General features: G+C 41.8%; 2 protein-coding genes across 2 annotated transcripts; both read right to left on the bottom strand.

Moving 5' to 3' along the window:
* Window positions 1-3,084: 3,084 nt before the first annotated feature.
* Window positions 3,085-4,688, bottom strand: LOC121401233. The gene is made up of 2 exons (XM_041585565.1): window positions 4,573-4,688; window positions 3,085-3,990 (listed from the first exon to the last, which is right to left on the bottom strand). Exon 2 carries the CDS (start codon window positions 3,859-3,861, stop codon window positions 3,085-3,087), a length of 777 nt encoding a protein of 258 aa, XP_041441499.1. The 5' UTR covers window positions 3,862-3,990; window positions 4,573-4,688.
* Window positions 4,689-5,071: 383 nt separating this feature from the next.
* On the bottom strand, window positions 5,072-11,636 carry LOC121401472 (DC-STAMP domain-containing protein 2-like). Its single transcript, XM_041586191.1, has 15 exons — window positions 10,669-11,636; window positions 10,341-10,511; window positions 10,157-10,258; window positions 9,455-9,649; window positions 8,935-8,991; window positions 8,471-8,684; window positions 8,158-8,293; window positions 7,885-8,071; window positions 7,596-7,760; window positions 7,371-7,471; window positions 7,151-7,278; window positions 6,820-6,941; window positions 6,593-6,686; window positions 5,823-6,071; window positions 5,072-5,373 (listed from the first exon to the last, which is right to left on the bottom strand). Exons 1-15 carry the CDS (start codon window positions 11,162-11,164, stop codon window positions 5,307-5,309), a joined length of 2,484 nt encoding a protein of 827 aa, XP_041442125.1. The 5' UTR covers window positions 11,165-11,636; the 3' UTR covers window positions 5,072-5,306.
* Window positions 11,637-17,857: the final 6,221 nt, after the last annotated feature.

Genomic DNA, 17,857 nt, shown 5'->3' with positions numbered 1-17,857 from the left:
CGGATTCTTGGGTTCTGGGCAGAGCGACGGTACGACTATGTCCTGATTTAAGTGATAGTCAGAAATCCGGTGTCGGACGTAATACCACCTTGTCCTTGTGAAAGATGGTGAATGGAGCCTTACACGACAAAGCAGCAATCTCGGAGACTCTGCGGGCCGACGTGATCGCCAGAAGAAAAACAACCTTCTCAGTCATGGATGGCAAGGGCACGGAGTCCAGTGGTTCGTAAGGATCGTCCTGAAGAACAGACAGAACTAAATTGAGGTCCCAAGGGGGTACAGGTGATCTATAGGGAGGCACGATCCTCATGGCTCCCTGAAGAAACGTCTTAATGTTGGACTTCAGAGCAAGCTTCTTCTGATAAAGGATGGAGAGGGCCGAAACTTGAACCTTCAGAGAGCTCAGGGCCAATCCTTTCGATAATCCGTCCTGCAGAAAGGAAAGGATCACCTTCTCGTCAGCCCCCTGTGGGTTGACTCCCCTGGCCTCGCACCAACAGATAAAAGTCTTCCAGACCCTGTGGTAGATCTTTGCGGAAACTGGCTTGCGAGCCCGCAGCATGGTAGGTATGGCGTCCGGAGGGGCACCCTTGCTTTTAAGCACTAAGGTCTCAAGAGCCAAGCCGTTAAAGCCCACAGATGTGAATTCGGGTGGACAATAGGACCTTGAGAGAGAAGATCCACCCTTCTTGGAAGCCGAAACGGATCCTCCCGAGCCAACTTCACTATTTCCGTGAACCAGGCTCTCCGCGGCCAGTATGGAGCGACCAGAATGGCCAGAGTTCTTTCCCTCTTTATCTTCTGGATGACCTTGGGAAGTAGGGCCAGCGGGGGAAAAATGTAAACCTTGGCGAAAGTCCATGGGATGACGAGAGCGTCCACCCCGAGAGCTAGTGGGTCGAGACTTCTGGCCACGAATCTTGGCACCTTCCGATTGCCCCGAGACGCCATGAGGTCCACCTCCGGAAGGCCCCACCTGTCTACGATAGACTGGAAGACATCGGGATGGAGGCTCCACTCTCCCTGGTCCAGTGTTTCCCTGCTTAGGTAGTCGGCAATCCAGTTGTCTACCCCGGGAATGTGTACAGCGGAGATTTCTGGAACGTGAGTCTCTGCCCACCGTAGGATGGAACTTGCCTCTTTCAGGGCAGCTGGGCTTCTTGTGCCCCCTTGGTGGTTCACGTACGCCACGGCGGTGACGTTGTCCGACTGAATTCGAACCGGGTGACCTTTGAGGAAAGGGGCTAGCCCTTCTAGGGAGTATCTGATCGCTCGGAGCTCGAGGAGATTGATTGACAGCGAGGCTTCGTCCGAGGTCCAGAGACCCTGAATTGTCCTCTGTCCCAGGACACCTCCCTAACCCGAAAGACTGGCATCCGTCGTGAGTACTGTCCATTGATGACTGGGGAAGGGTTTGCCCAGGGACGTGCGATGTGGGTGAAGCCACCAAACCAGAGAGTGTTTGACTGGTTCTGAAAGGGCTATGAGTCGCTCCAGGTCGTCTCGGTTCTGGCGCTGGTAACGCAGTATGGTCCGTTGTAGGTGTCTCGTATGGAACTGGGCGTATGGTATGGCTGGGAAGGAGGCCACCATCGTGCCCAAAGTCTGCATGGCTCTCCGTAGTGGGATGCTGGACGCAGACTGTAAGGCCAGAATTCGCGCTCGTAGGGTCGAGCTCTTGGCTTCCGGGAGGAAGGTCCTCCCCTTCCTGGAGTCGATGATGAGGCCGAGATATTCTACCCTTTGTGACGGCAGAAGGTGAGACTTGTCGTGGTTGATCAGCCAGCCGAAATCTGTGAGGGTCTTGAGAACAAGAGATGTGTGGCTGGAGGCGACTTCCGCCGACGGGCCTTTTATGAGAAGATCGTCCAAATAGGGGATGACCGAGATCCCGGTGATGCGAAGGGTTTCCAATGTAGCTGCCATCACCTTGGTGAAGGTGCGCGGGGCGGACGATAGGCCAAAGGGGAGGGCGACGAATTGCCAATGTTGCCCGTCTACAAAAAATCTGAGGAACCTGTGATGGGAAGGGTGGATGGGGATGTGGAGATATGCATCCTTGACGTCTATCACCGTCATGAATTCGTCCAGTTCCATGGAGTTGAGAACTGATTGAATGGACTCCATCTTGAAGTGACAATGTCTGACGAACGGATTGAGAGACTTGAGGTCCAGTACTGGTCGTAGGGAACCGTCCTTCTTGGGTACGGTGAAGAGATTGGAATAGTACCCCTTTCCCTTGTAAGCAGCTGGAACGGGTTGGATTGTTCCCGCCGCTGCGAGGTCGCGAACCACCGATAGGAACAGTGCCCGGTTGGACGGGTGAGTAGGAAGACGGGAGATGAAGAATCGTTGGGGTGGGGGTTGTGTGAATTCTATAAGGAGGCCTTGCGACACCACCTGTAGTACCCAGCGGTCTTTTACTTTGTCTGTCCACACCTCCCGAAAGGATTTGAGGCGGCCGCCCACAGGGATCTCTTCGGGGGTGGGCACGCCTTCAGGCTGTGCTGGGCTTGTCCTGAGAGGGCTTGGATGAACCGCGCGAGGGCAAGCTATTGGGTCGTTGCTTATGCTGGAAACGGGAACGGAAGTTGGAGTTGGTCTTTTCCGTGTGAGTCTTGTGCCCTTGAGTTTGGCGAAAGGGGCGAAAAAAGGGACGTCTCTTAAAAGTTGTTCTCCTGGTTCTGGTCTGAGGGAGTAGAGTACTCTTACCTCCTGTAGCCTGAGAGATAATCTTGTCAAGTTCTGCCCCAAATAGGAGCTTACCTTGGAAAGGGAGGCTGACCAAGGACCTCTTAGAGGTCAGGTCCGCTGACCAAGTCTTCAGCCAGAGGAAACGACGGGTTGCAATAGATTGGGCGGAGGCTTGGGCCACCATTTTCGCTGCATCAAGGGCTGCATCGCAGATGTAGGTAGTCGCATCAGCGATCTGTGAGAGGAGATTGTCCGTTGTCGGGTCTTCGGAACCTATCGACTGGGCCGCTTGTTCAACCCAAACTTCCATTGCCTTAGCAACCCAGGCGATAGCGAAAATAGGACGAAAAGCAGTACCCGTCGCTGTGAAAGTAGATTTACAGAAGCCTTCTAGGCGTTTATCAATAGGGTCCTTAAACTTACAGGAATGGTAGTATTCCTAGACAGTCTCGAAACAGGTGGGTCCACCATTGGAGGTGATGCCCATAGCTCCGTGCACTCCTGGGGGAAAGGGTAAGTTTGAGAAAAACGTCTAGAAATTTGAATCCTGTGGTCAGGAGTCTTCCATTGAGACTTGATAATCTCTTCTAATTGCTCATATGCTGGAAATATGGATGAACTCTTCTTTTGTCTTTTGAAGATATTCTTGGTGGGTTCAGCAGTGGAAACGGTATCTTCAATGTTAAGGGTAGAAAGTACCGCCTGTATGAGGCCTTCCACCTCCTTTTGTGTTCTAGGCATATCTTGTTCAGGATCAAGGTCCTGGTCAGAATCTCCCTCGGACTGTAGTTGTCCGTCCTCATCGGAAGGGGACATAGCTTCCCTTGGAGAGTCAGGAGGGGAGGTTGTGTGACGTTTAGAGCCTGAAGGTCTACAGTCAGGAGCAGTAGGCTGAGAGAGGCGTTCGAGAACCCTGTCTAAAGTCTCGGGTATGCGGGCCAAATTTTGGATGCCTGCGAGTGAGAGGGACAAGGCCCTAACTAAATCAGATTCTGTAGTGCCAGAGGAGGGTAGGGTCTTGGGGCTACAGTCTGCACACACCGACTCAGCAGAAGCTGTGTGAAATTTGGTCTTACACGCAGTACAAGCCAAATAAGAGACCTGATTGGTCTTACGTGATTGAGCTGAGGATTTGGGTATCCTGGGCTCTTCAGTTTTGTCTGCCATATTGCTCCAATAAAAAAACCTTCTTTTTATCTTTTTTTTTTTTTTTGGTACTATGACTTTAAGAAAAGAAGGAGGCAGGGGATACCCGTGATAGGGATAACAGGCAGATCTTGGTAGGAAAGATGTGCTCTGTAGTGAGAGAAGAGAGGGGGGGGAGGGGAGAATGCAGTAGATCCCCTGAGAAAAAAACCCATACATACGTCCTTCCCCATACATAGAGGCATAGAATATAGTAAGCAACTTGCCTGTAAAAGCGTTAGTAAGCGCAGGTGACACTTGTGCACAGTAGGATCCCTGTTGGCAGAGGCAGAGGATCTGATTCTGAAGACGCCGCTAGGAAGGAGCCCAAGCAGAAGATAATCAGGGCGCCGCACGCAACTCTGGAACAGGCGCCGAGCTGAGCATAGAGCGCGGAACTGCGCTGTACAGAAGGCGCGCACCGGAAGTGCGCGAAGTGAATCCAGGCGCCCGTGTGGGTGGAAGTGAAAGAGGCGGATGGCGCGAAATATGCGGCGCAGTTAGCGGAAGTGAAAGAGGCGGATGGCGCGCGGCGCGGTTAGAGGTAGTACATACAGGCACACAGAGGAAGACTGGCCCCAAGCACAAAGAACCCCCAATAAATGTCCCAGCGGCGCACACACACCTAAGAGGGAGCCCAGGGAAGGAGAGGGGAAAAGAGCTAAGAGGGGGAGGGGGAGTTGTAATACTCACCAATTGTAGCCAGCTGACGATATGCCCTTTTTGGTGTGAGTCTGCCACCCTGAAAGAAAATATGTGCCTATAATATATTTTTAAATACAAGTATATAAACCTATATATAAACACATATATGTATATCACCAGAACATGGTGTATACCACTGGCGCAGCCTCCGTAGAGCGGGAATCCAGTGCAGGGGGATGTGGGAGCAAGCCTGCAGTCCTCCGTAGAGCGGGAAGGCTGTCGGGCAGAGAAAACTCAGTCAGCTGGAAAGGCTCTTGAATGGATCAGTGGCCCTTAATGTGGCATGATCTGACCGGAGTCCTTGATCACCTGCTCCAGCCACAAAAATCTGTGTCTTCTCCTTCTGAGGACACTAAAGAAAACTGGAAGTAATAGGAGGAGGCAGGGGATGAAGCCCAGAGCAGGAGGAGGAGTCACAAGTTAACAAGTTAGTGTCCATTCTCCAGCTGCAGGATCTTCATCCCCCATGGTGCCTGTGTCCCCCAATTAGGCAAGAGAAATAAAAAACTGCACCATGAAGGCAACGTTTCAAATAAAACATGGCATATTCTGTAACAGTAGATAAACCAAAAGAAAAGACAAAAAAGACATTCATATATATATATATTTGTGTGTTTTATTTTATTATGTTTAGTAAGCAATTGTAAATAGACATTTCTTTCAACTGATGATTATTTTCTACAGTCTTTTCTACCAGCTTCTGAGTTGTTTTCAGGATTTTCTCATGAACTTTCCTCATCAGAGCTGCCACTTGATTCAGATCTGTCCTGATATTCAAAGTCCATCTCACTGTAATCAATGAAAAAACACAAAACGTTAGCACAGAGCATCACCAGCAGATGGTTTGCCAGACTAATGTAGGAATACAGGTATGGGATCCGTTATCCGGAAACCCGTTATCCAGAAAGTTCCAAATTGCGGAATGGACATCTCCCATAAATTCCATTATAATCAAATAATCCAAATTTTCCAAAATGATTTCCCCTTTCTCCGTAATAATAAAACAAAACCTTGTACCTGACCCAAACTAAGATATAATTAATCCTTACTGTTAGCAAAACCAGCCTATTGGGTTTATTAAATGTTTACATGACTTAAGGTATGAAGATCCAAATTCTGGATAATAGGTCCCATACCTGTATTACATTATATTGAATGGACACAGCCCCTGCACTGCCCAAGTCTTAAATTATTTACTGCCACAGACCATCACACAAGACAAAGAAATCATATCTTACTCTGAATCATCACTGCTCATACTGCTCTCATTGTCGGTGCTCTCTGAGGTCATGTAATCTTTTTCCATTTCCTTAATTGTTTTAAGTAAGTCCTGACTTTTAATACCGCCTCTCTTTGCACGAGTCTTTATGTCACTTTTGGTATACTGGATACGCTTCTTCAATTGCTTCCTCTTTTCCGTGTGCGTCTTCTCCATATTTTTCCGTGTCTGCATCCATACAAGGATATCTTCTTCATCACTGGAGTCCCTAATGATAATAAAGAAAAACAAGTGGAAAATAAAACAAAGCCAAAGCAGTCCGGTATAAAGGAGTCTTAAATGGAATATTTCATGATCCCATTGCATTCCCTCATATGACATATTTTGTTGCATTAACAGAGCCCATTGCATTTCTTTTCATTGACAGAGCAACTCACAAACGTCATTCTGTCACAAGTGGCCCAGCATTTACAAGCTATCTCTAGGGAGCAATGGGACAAGGGTATTGAACAACAAGATGGCAGAAGGGGAGGAATAGCACCTATGTATAACCATGTAAAAATACAATAGAATACATGTTACCATGCCAGAGAAACAACTATAGCATATCCCATGATCTGCAAATGCTAAATGATATGTGAATAGCAGTGCAAAAATACATTTTATTTGTATCTGCTAAAAGACCTGGGAAGCTTGAGGGGAACTTTGAAAAAAGATATTGGTTTGCATATCTAGCACTTTAGATGGGACCCTAGTGAGAAATACAAAAAATATTCCAGAGGAACTTACATCTCAACATCTATGTTATTGTCATAAGTGAAAGGCATCAAACACATGATACATGTATTGTTCAGAATGTCAGCGCAGTCTCTGCAGTAAAGAGCTGTGGAGAAGCAAACAAAGGTAAATATAAACATGTTACAGGACAAATAATGGAGTTAGTTGTCAGCTGGGGACTCCGCTTGGATTTTGGATGGGTACAGGTACCATGTTGAGATTTACATTAAAAACCCTACCTTTGCAGCCAGTGGTGATGCATGGTCGGAATTCAAAACTGTTAAAGTCCTGGAAGATCTTGGCACATGATGTACAACACTGTGTTCCTTTGGTTAGCCGGGATTTGCGCAACAAAGGTACTCTACAAAATAAGGGTCATTCAGAGAATGGTGGTTAGTAGGTACAATTGATTAATAATATATAGAAATAGGTTTCTGAATAGAAATATTACCCTTTTTCATCTTACAAGGTTTCAACCCCCTTGGCTTTTTATCTTATGTTCTGTTTTGCAAATATATATATATTTTAGCCTAGTGAAATAATTTTACAAGTAAGATATACATAACGTACTTTAATGCCAATACATTGAAGATATTCGTATGTCCCGTGTCTCCTGTTGCTTTCAATGACTTCTTCAAATTGGTTGTCAAGATGTGACGCTTGGTCATCAGCTTATTGTACAAGTAACAGATTCTTTGCTAGATAAAAATAGAAAAAAATGCCTAAAGTCAGTTCTTTTTCTATTTGAGTTCCATATAGTGAATTAGAGGTCGAGAGCAATGACCCTTACCTGCTCACGGAATGGATAGTAGTATGCACATATAGAGTGTCGCAGTCTTTGAATATACGGTCCAAATATACAGACAAATAAGGCTACCGCATGCACGATTCCTGTGGGAAGAGAGATTTGTTTATTGTAAGATTAACCTGCAGACCAGCAATCTTCGGAATCTATTTTAACATTTATATCATGTTATTCTCAAATGGTATTTCTCTTTCAATTATTATTTCTCACCAAGAATGATGTATTGCTGATGGTTTGGTGGTGCAGGAACAACCAGGCAGTTACTGGCTACGGTTTTTGTTGAGTCCGCTTGCATGGTATTTAAAGAATTAGCCAGGGAATGAATCGTCTCACTGAAGAAACTAGTCTCACTCTCTCTCCCAATGGGAGTAGTAGCTAAGAAAAGAAAAGATATGGCAGTTATTTCATCAGGTCTAACTTGTTGTTCTCCTTCTTCAAATATTAGAGAGGAAGTAAACTACTGTATATCCCTACATTGGAGCTGGCCATGATCACTAACCTTTTACTATCGGGTCTCTTCCCAGTATGGCATATACCATTTGCAAGATCCAGTATATACCGTAATCCACGCACATGAATGTAAATGCCAGCATTGAGTTTCTAAAAACAGTGATTATGCCATACATATATCCTTGCGTCTCCTTCTTGGAAAGAGATAATGAAGCTGTAGAGACAAATAAGAGAAACTATTACTGATATTACTGATGTTAGTGATAGATAGATATCACTGCACACTGTGTAAAAGTCTTACCTGGTCGGTAGAGTTTTGCGCTTTCTTTTTATTTAGAGGCATCAGGATTTCAGCACCTCTCCGGGCTCTGAACGCATCTAACTCGACAAAATTCCTTGTTATATAAACATTGTCGAAGGCATTTTCAAATAAATAACTTGTGCGATACCATAATGCCCTGGTGGGAAGTAATAAAACATCAGGTTACACATAATAATATACTGTATATGACCCCACTTATATTCCCCATATGTCTATATACCTGCAATTCTGACTCCATTTGCTTTAAGCAGAACCTTTGCACCGATAATACATTTATAAAAAGAATACATGCATTAAGATTTGTTGTACTCACTTGACATAGAAGTTTAAGATTAGGAAAAATATGAAGTAGGTAAACATGCTGGCCGCCTCTCTGTAGGGGGCTATTTGGTTATCTATTTCTTCTAAAATATCTCGCGCAGCTTGAAACATGCTTTTGCTGGAATTGAAAGTGATATCGAAGTCTTTGTTGACTGTCATGTTGAAAGCAAACTGTTCCTTGAAATTCTGTATCATCCATTGGATGGCTGTGGGAGAGGCAAAAGGTTTGAAACATAAACAACTAACGGTTTGGGTGAGGGGGTAACTGTAAAACACCTTGCATAAATATATAAAGTTATTTCTATCCATTTCCTTTAGATGTGCTCGATCAGCCTGATAAGTCTACACTGAGGAAACAGAGATTTCTGTTACCTGTTTTCTTTGTGATAGAAATATGTACAGAGCAAGTAGAGCAATAAAGTGAACAACATTGTAATGCAATAAAGTCATGCTTACGTTTTGTCTTGTGGCTCCTGGCCAAGAACTGAACGAAGGCGGGCGCAACGCAAACAGCTGTAAAAATAGAAAGGAAACAAATCCATCAAGCAGGGCCATGTGACACCATGTGAAATCATACTATGCTTTGTTATGAATGCGTGTGCTACTGTAAGTGCAGACCGTCACAATTGGGCTCATTTATGAACACTAGGCAATTCTGTGTCTGGACGGCAACCGATATCAACTAATCACCAATTGCCATTGTCCAGACAGCTGCAGGCAGATCGGTGACAGCAAAAATTTAATCGGTTGCCATGGGTTATTACTAGTGACGGCTAAACATTTTCACCAGGTTTCACCGTCATGTATAGTTCATGGAAAAGGGAGGGGAAAAAATGCCCATTGACTTCAATGTGTTTGCCGAATTTTCACAGTTTAGCAAGTTCTCTGCAAAGTGGAATGGGTTGACACTAGCGCTATTGTTAGCAAGTGAGCTACAGTGAGTGTTAATTACAACGTGTTACAAACTGATGCTTACGGTTAGACAAGTGACACAGTACGCTGGCGGCATCTACGACGTTGCATATGAAGCCACCTTTTCCCATCACGTTGAGACAATTCTGTTTGCCATTTTTAAATATCTCAAAGCATTTCTTGTCTGGAGCCCCTATAGCTTCATTGCATATTTCTTTGAGGTTGTACAAGTTGAACCAGACTCTGTGTAAGCCGTGGCCTGTGAAGAGAAATGATAATGAATGAAGAACTGGTACAGAGCTTTACAAGACACCCTGGGGCTCATTTATTTACATTGGGCAAATTTGCCCATGGGCAGTTACCTATAGCAAACTTTGGTTGGTCTTTTTTTATTCGAATTTCGAAGTTATGAGTTAAAAAAAAACTCCCATTACTTTGAAGTTCTGCCCCTGATACATCTGCCCCCAGTCATAGACATACAAGACACATGAGATGTAACATCAGTTAACTAAGTGCTCAGAAAATAATATAATCAAAATAATAACAGAAAAGGACCTCAAGACTAGTGGAAACTAGTTAGTTCAGCTATTCACGAGATGCCTTTCCAATTCAATACCCAAATCCTATGTCAAAATGAGTATAAAATACTTAGGAAGCTGCTCTTTAAGAATTGACCCAAAAACGGATATGAGCCTCCAAATACCACTATCCATCTGGCTAAACCCTATTCCCTGCATACACCCTATTCCCATGTTTCTCAACTCACCTATGCGCTTCACTTCATAAGACAAGTTGTCCAAGGCATCATTTGCCTTATCTCCAACTCCTTTAAACGACTCCGCAAGTTTCTTGATCGAATTTGCGAACACTGAAAAATAATATGCACATTTGAGAAGATGAAAGCAAGAGGCTGTTTGGTTACTAAAGTCACTCCTTAAATAGTTACTTACACATCAAAGGCTTTTGCATCAATAGCATCATATCTATTGTTTGGTTTACGAACTTTTCCATTCCGCACTGCATTGTATCTCCTACTCTGCCGACATTGTCTAATGTATTCAGTCCCGGTCCAGTAAAGATCATGATAAATCCTAGCCATAAGAGCAATTCCTTTCCATGAGCTATGAAAGATACAAAGTTGTATTAGTACAGCATCCTGCTTAGCTACAGGAATACAAAGTATTGTCTTTTAGAAAAGTGGAATATTTAATACATAACTGGGTTCTGTACTATATTGTATGGAAAGCTACACATGTATATTACATAGCAATTACATACCTGAGAAGAATTGCAGCAACATAAGCAGCATATTAACGCGAACGGTCTCGTAGAAAGCCATACCCAGTGATAGGAAGAATCCCATTATTGTGGTTGTCACAATGCAGAAGTACAGGTTATAATTCAGTATAAACAGGACTGTAAATCCATAGACAGAGGTGAGCAAGAGGCCACAAAAGAAGGCAAAAAAGCTGCTCAGCACATTCCTGATCTTACTGTCTTCTTTAAGCTTAAGTGTCGCCTTTCCCTTATCTAAAACGTCATCAATACTATCCAACGCTGAAACCTGAGTGACTGGCGTCGTGTCACCAAACCTAGGGCAACATGACGACAGACACTTCAGGCTGCATGGGCAACTCTCCGCACAGCATTTACATATGTTCAAGAGATCTTTGCACACTTTTTGGCATCCCTCGAGGGTGTATGTGCAGCCTTGCTGGAGTATTATGCCGCATTCTTCACAACAAGTTAAAAATCCTTGACGTGTTGATTCCATGATACAATGTTGTTGTTTTTTTTTTTAAAAAAAAAGTTATGAAAAGTTTGTAAATTAGATTAAAATTAAATTAGATTTTGTTAGTGTAAATTTAGTGTAAATTTTGTTTGTTAGTGTCAGTACAAATAATCTATTGACTGTCTGTACCAGCACTAACTGAATGACTAGTCACTAGCACTAACTGAATCTCACTAGTCTGTGAAACACAGCTGTGCTGCTTGCAAATAATGACATCACAATGGTAGAGACAATGACCTCACAAAGGAACTGGATCATCCAGAATAAACACTTTCACTCTGTTGCTATGGTTACCAATGACATCATAATGGCGCTGAACTCCAGGTCGTTGAACTCTAATGACATCATAATGGTGCTGAACTCCAGGTCATTGAACTCCAATGACATCATAATGGCGCTGAACTCCAGGTCATTGAACTCCAATGACATCATAATGGCGCTGAACTCCAGGTCGTTGAACTCCAGTGACATCATAATTGTGCTGAATTCCACAGAAGATAATCATCAGAGAAAGAGTAATATATTAACTGAGGTTGAAAAAAAGATGTACATCCATCAATTTTAAAGTTTTTGTCTGATTTAAACCTGCCTACCTGCTAGACTAAGAGACTAAGGGGCAGATTTATCAAGGGTCGAATTTCGAAGTGCAAAAAACTTCGAAATTCGACCATCAAATAGGAATTCGAATTCTGCATTCGAAGTCAAATTCATAGGATTTTGAAGATTGTACTACGATCGTACCTCGAATCGAACAATTTAATTGTACGATCATACGATTTTACTTTGACTGCTAAAAACTTAGCCAAATGTTGGTTATAGGTTTTAGGAGGTCCCCATAGGCTAACATAGCAATTCGGCAGGTTTAAGGTGGTAAAGTGTCGAATTCGAAGTTTTTTAAAGAGACAGTACTTTGATTATCGAATGGTCGAATAGTCTAAGCATTTTCACTTCGAATCGAAGTCGAATATGGCCTATTCGGTGGTCGAAGTACCCAAAAATTACTTCGAAATTTGACGTTTTTGAATTCGAATATTCACTTTGAATTCACTTCGACCCTTAGTAAATGTGCCCCTAAGAGGTGAAAAATAAATACTGCAGAAAAATACTGAAAAACTGCACCAAGGAAATGGCCAGTGAATGAGTCATATCGTATACATACTGACTGATCTGCTTAGTTAAATATCAGTTTATTGCCAAGCCATATTTGTAATGCTTAAAGGGGTGGTTCGTCTTTTATTTCATGTTAGTATGCGATACATTTCAATTGGTCTTCATTATCTATATATTTATAGTTTTTATTTTTATTTATAGTTTTTGTTTTTATTTATAGTTTTATATAGTAATTATTTGCTGCCTTCTTCTGAACCTTTCCAGTTTTGAAACGTGGGTCACTGACCCCATTTAGAAAACAAATGCTCTGTAAAGCTACAAATTTATTGTTATTGCTACTTTTTATTACTCATCTTTCTATTCAGTCCCTCTCCTATTCATAGGCTTCATATTCCTGTTTCTGCTTCATTCAAATAGAATAGAACAGTTGCTAGTGTAATTTGGACCATAGCAACCAGACGGCTTAAATTGCAAATCGGAGAGTTGCTCAATAAAATGCTAAATAAATTAAACCCAAAATTAATAAAAAAATTAAACCTAATTGCAAATACCCCTCTCTACATCATACTAAAGGGCAAATTTTTCAGGGGTCGAATTTCAGAGTAATGGGAACTCCATCGAATTAAAAAAGACCAACTGAAAAAAAATGGGTTTTTTTCGGGTGAATAGGCCATTTTTATTCAAATTCAAATCATACGAATCAAAGTAATAGCGCATTTGATCAAATTCAATTCGAAATTTTTCCAAATAAAACCTTCGACTTTGCAAATCCACCAATTGACTCCAAATAGGTTCTAGGAGGTCTCCCATAGGCTAAAAAAGCAATTCGGCAGCTTTCAGATGGCGAATGGTCGAAGTCAAATTTTGAAAGGGACAGTACATATTCTAATTTTTTTCAAATTCGAATTTAATTTGTACTATTCCCTAGTCGAAGCACACAAAAATTAGCTCGAAATTCGAATTTTAAATTTCGAAATTTAAAGGTAAACAACACCCTTTAAATCTTGATGGGTTGGATTCCTAACAGTCTTCCTCGAGTAATTTCTTATCCAAGTTTCAAAATAGATCATTTTATTTAATAGCTTCATTTTTTTTCTCCCCAAATTCTTAATAAAATTAAAGTTTCAGTGCAAGCCCTTACAAATCTGGCTGCAGAAACGGCAAGGTCAGTAAGTACAATCACAAGATGATTTTATATGTGCAACAATAACAATAAACACAACAAAGGATCATAATAACGGACAGCAAATAAAGACTTTACCTTAGAGTGCCATCCAGCCCTAAATGGCAGGCCACTGTTTTCTGACTCTCTCACATAGGGGCAAATTCACTAACATTCGTAGTTTCGCCAGGCGCAACTTCGCCGCACTTCGACAGGCGTAGTTTCGCCAGCGCTCCGCAAATTCACTAAAATCCGAAGTTGCGCACAGGGGTAGCGTAAGATTGCGAAGTTGCGCTAGCGTTGATTCGCTTAGTGAAGCGAAGTTACGCTAGCGAAGGCTAATTTGCATACGGTGCCAAATTCAAATTTCAATGGAGGAATACGTATCAGCACTACAAATGCCTAGAAAACCTTCAAATCAGCAAATTAAAATTTTATTTTGCCCTACACATGTGCCCACTGTCTAGGTAAGTTGCCATGAGTCAGGAAATGTAGGGGGGAAGGAGGGGAGCCCCAAAAAAACTTTTCGATCTTTTTCAGCCTATCACCCATAATGTAGAAAACACGCCAGCGTTTTTTGGGACTTAGAAAAAAATTTGACTTTTTTTTAAGCAATCCCTATCTACCTGGTCTGAGGTGGCGAAGGAAGTCTAGCGTAAAAGGTAGCATTCAGTACACTGCGCGCGTTAGTGAATTTGCTTAGTTACGTCGCTAGCGAAACTTCGCCAGGCGTAAGGGTGCGAAGTAACACCAGCGAAACTACGCCAGCGTTCGTTAGTGAATTTGCGCAGTAACGAAAATGCCAAATGCTAGCAAATTAACGCTAGCGTTCGGCGCTTCAGCGCTTAGTGAATTTGCCCCATAAAGTTTCTAAAGATCCACCATCCCCATAATACCTGACTTCAGGTAAAATCCAGATCCTGCCTAGATACTTTCCTGGTAACATGCCTAGCAAAAAATCAAAATGGTGGCCCATAGTGTGAATGGCAGGCTGAGTACCCATCAGGACATTCTAGGAGACTTAAGAGCCAAGGGAGATACATGGAAGTGTTATCTACCACCTCACTACAAGTATACATTGTTATCTGTGTTGTACAAATGTATATATCTGCCTCAGAAGGTATTCCTTGCAAAGACCCAGCAAAAAAACATTTTATTTGCAGCTACCGTAGTGCAAACCCTCTGCACCGCATATCAGCATATAAAATGCAAAACAATCAACAACTTTTTTAACACACTTTCAGGATATAATAGATATTTTGCTTTTTGCATTAGGATTGAATGTTTAATTTCATCCATCCGTGTTGCTGTTGACTGGCCTCCTCTGTCTTGGACCACTGTCTTCGCTTAGTCTTTTTGTTCGACGGCAGAATATCTAGGGTCATAAACGTCATACATGTTTCTAGTTAGATTTAAAACTTTGGAGTAGTTTTATCCTGTAAATAGCTTGTACCTAAAGGGGTTATTCTGAGACAATTTGCAGTTGGTTTTCAACTTGTGGTTTTATTTGGCTTTTTATTCAGCAGCTCTGCAGTTTGCCGTATCAGCAATCTGGTCTCTAAGGTCCAAATTACCTTAGCAACCATGCATTGATTTGAATAAGTGACTGGAATACAGTATGAATAGGAGAGGCCTGAATAGAAAGATGAATAATAAAAAGTAGCGATAATTCATTTGCAGCCTTAGGGAGCATTTGTTTTTAGATGGGGCCGGTGCCCCCTTTTTGAAAGCTAAAAAGAGTCAAATAAGGCAAACAATTGAAAAAAACTATTAAAAAAAAAAAAATGAAGACCGAAAATTGCTTACAATAGGCCATTGTATAATATACTTAAAGTTAACTTAAAGGTGAACCACCCCTTTAAAGAATCTAACAAGAGATTGTCCATAGAGAAATAATTATATGCAACAAAGGTATTGGGGTTTATTAGATTTTTAACTGAATATTTATGATAGATTGTGCATCGCACTAATATACTATACCATCAGAAGAACAACCAGGATGTAAGGAATCTGTATTTATAAACAACAGCATTATACACACATTACATGTAACCCTCTCCCTGACCTGAAAGAGCACCAAACCTGCTACTCAACAACTGCTACAAAAACAGAAGTGCCATCATCGGAAGGCAGCAAAGGAGAAGACAACACAAAGCCACCCCTACTTGAACCCATACTTTTCTTTTTTCTGTATCTGTTACCCACTGGTCTAAAACATTTGCACCATGTTGGCTTTTTTTCTAGAATTTTGATTCTGTCAATATGAACTTTGTCAACTATGTTGATGCATTGAGGGAAAACATTGAAATTGCGCTTTAAATTGGACTTTGCACATTGCACTTGCTGTCGTAAATTAGCCCTATTGCCTGATGCCTTCCTATGAGCAGAATATGCTTTAAATGGAGTGTCTATTCACAAAATAAAAACTAAACATGGCTGGGTTGGAGCTCTATACAGAAAAACTGGAATCACCCTTTTTTTAAATTCTGTATGTCTTTTAAAATGTCAAAAGCAAAATCACATTGCTTCATGTCATAAACCGGTTTTATCACCCAGTCTTTCTTGATTTTGCTGTCCTCTATAAAATGTTGTAGTTCACCTTGCCTGTTGATGCTGAACATTTCGGTTGTCGTCTATGGTTGCCAACTGTGTTCAAGGTATAATGCATGTTATAATGAAATGAAAGTATCTAAAAAAAATATAAACAATTGTTATTGCAATAAATTAACCACAAACAAGATCTTTAAAAAACGTAGCATCTCTAGCTTGCAGCACATGGCTCATAAATTAAATTACAACTTGAAAATGATCTACATGGAGTTTGTATGTTCTCCTTGTGTCTAAATGAGTTTTCTCTCACAATCAAACAACATACAGGCATGGTAACTGGTTCCTGATAAAACTGCCCATAGTGTAGGTTAATGTGACCTTAGATTATAACTTCAACTGGGGGAGAGTCTGATGGGAATGTGATAAAGACCTTAGATTGTATGCTCATTGGGACAGGCACTGATAGGATGGTGATAGGGACCTAAGAGTGTAAGCTTTCTGGGGCTGTGACTGATGAAAAGGTGATAGGGACCTTAGAGTGTAAGCTCACTGGGTAAGCACTGATAGCATGGTGATAGGGACCTTAGAGTGTAAGCTTACTGGGGCAGTGACTGATGAGAAGGTGATAGAGACTTTAGAGTGTAAGCTCACTGGGAAAGCACTGATAGGATGGTGATAGGGACCTTAGAATGTAAGCTTACTGGGGCAGTGACTGATGGGAATGTGACAGGCACCTTAAAGTGTAAGCTCACTGGGGTAAGCACTGATAGGATGGTGATAGGGACCTTAGAGTGTAGGCTTACTGGGGCAGTGACTGATGAGAAGGTGATAGAGACTTTAGAGTGTAAGCTCACTGGGAAAGCACTGATAGGATGGTGATAGGGACCTTAGAATGTAAGCTTACTGGGGCAGTGACTGATGGGAATGTGACAGGGACCTTAAAGTGTAAGCTCACTGGGGTAAGCACTGATAGGATGGTGATAGGGACCTTAGAGTGTAAGCTTACTGGGGCAGTGACTGTTGCAAATATGACAGGAACCTTAGAGTGTAAGCTTATTGGGACAAGGACTGATGGGAATGTGACAAGGACCTTAAGAGTGTAAGCTTATGTGAATCATGCAAAGCATTGTGCAGATATATTGTTGCTATATAAATAGGAAATTAAAAAAGCAATGTACATTCAGTTCTGTAGTCATGGTGTAGCCTGTTACAAGCCAAAAAATCTATGAAATAGAAAACGTCAATTACAATAGGGTTTTTTTTTTATGTGAAAAGTAGTTACCATTATAATTTACATTATGTGGGAGAAAGGACAATAGAACTGTTTTAGGTATCAATTATCATTTTTAAAGTTCCAATATAATGTGCAAAGCACCACAGCGAAGAATGAAATATTGTGTAGAAATAGGGAAAAATACTGACATTTTAAAACAATCGTCATTGTCCTTTCTAGCACTCCCTTACTTCTTAAACAGGAACATAATAAAGAGTAGGTATTCTAAAGGACAGCAAAGCCATAAACTTCATCCAATTGTACATTATTAATCATAATATAGAAACTTTAGGCAAGAAAAATATAATTGTAACCCATTCATAAATGTCATTTTTTTTAAAATCATTTCTTAGTTACGCTAATCATCTTAGTCACTCTTGCAAACTGCTGTATGGTTGCTAGGGTAAACTGGACCCTAGCAACCATATAGTTGATTAAATTGCCTACTAGGAATTTGCTCACAAGAAAGCTACAATTTAAAAATAAAGCCAGTTGCAGATTTTTCCAATTTCAATTTCAGAATCATACAAAATATTAAAGGTGAACTACACTTTAAATGTTTAACTTTACCTTTAAACTA

The sequence above is a fragment of the Xenopus laevis genome, chromosome 3L (assembly GCF_017654675.1).
Source record: "Xenopus laevis strain J_2021 chromosome 3L, Xenopus_laevis_v10.1, whole genome shotgun sequence".
Taxonomy (NCBI): domain Eukaryota; kingdom Metazoa; phylum Chordata; class Amphibia; order Anura; family Pipidae; genus Xenopus; species Xenopus laevis.
This window is presented reverse-complemented; position numbering and strand designations above follow the sequence as displayed.

Coding starts and splice junctions, on each gene's coding strand:
- LOC121401233 (XM_041585565.1), bottom strand. CDS start 3,861: ATGGCAGACAAAACTGAAGAGCCCAGGATACCCAAATCCTCAGCTCAA.
- LOC121401472 (XM_041586191.1), bottom strand. CDS start 11,164: ATGGAATCAACACGTCAAGGATTTTTAACTTGTTGTGAAGAATGCGGC. Junction 10,259..10,340: donor GATGCAAAAGCCTTTGATGT/GTAAGTAACTAT, acceptor ATTATTTTTCAG/TGTTCGCAAATTCGATCAAG. Junction 9,650..10,156: donor TTATGAAGTGAAGCGCATAG/GTGAGTTGAGAA, acceptor TTCTCTTCACAG/GCCACGGCTTACACAGAGTC.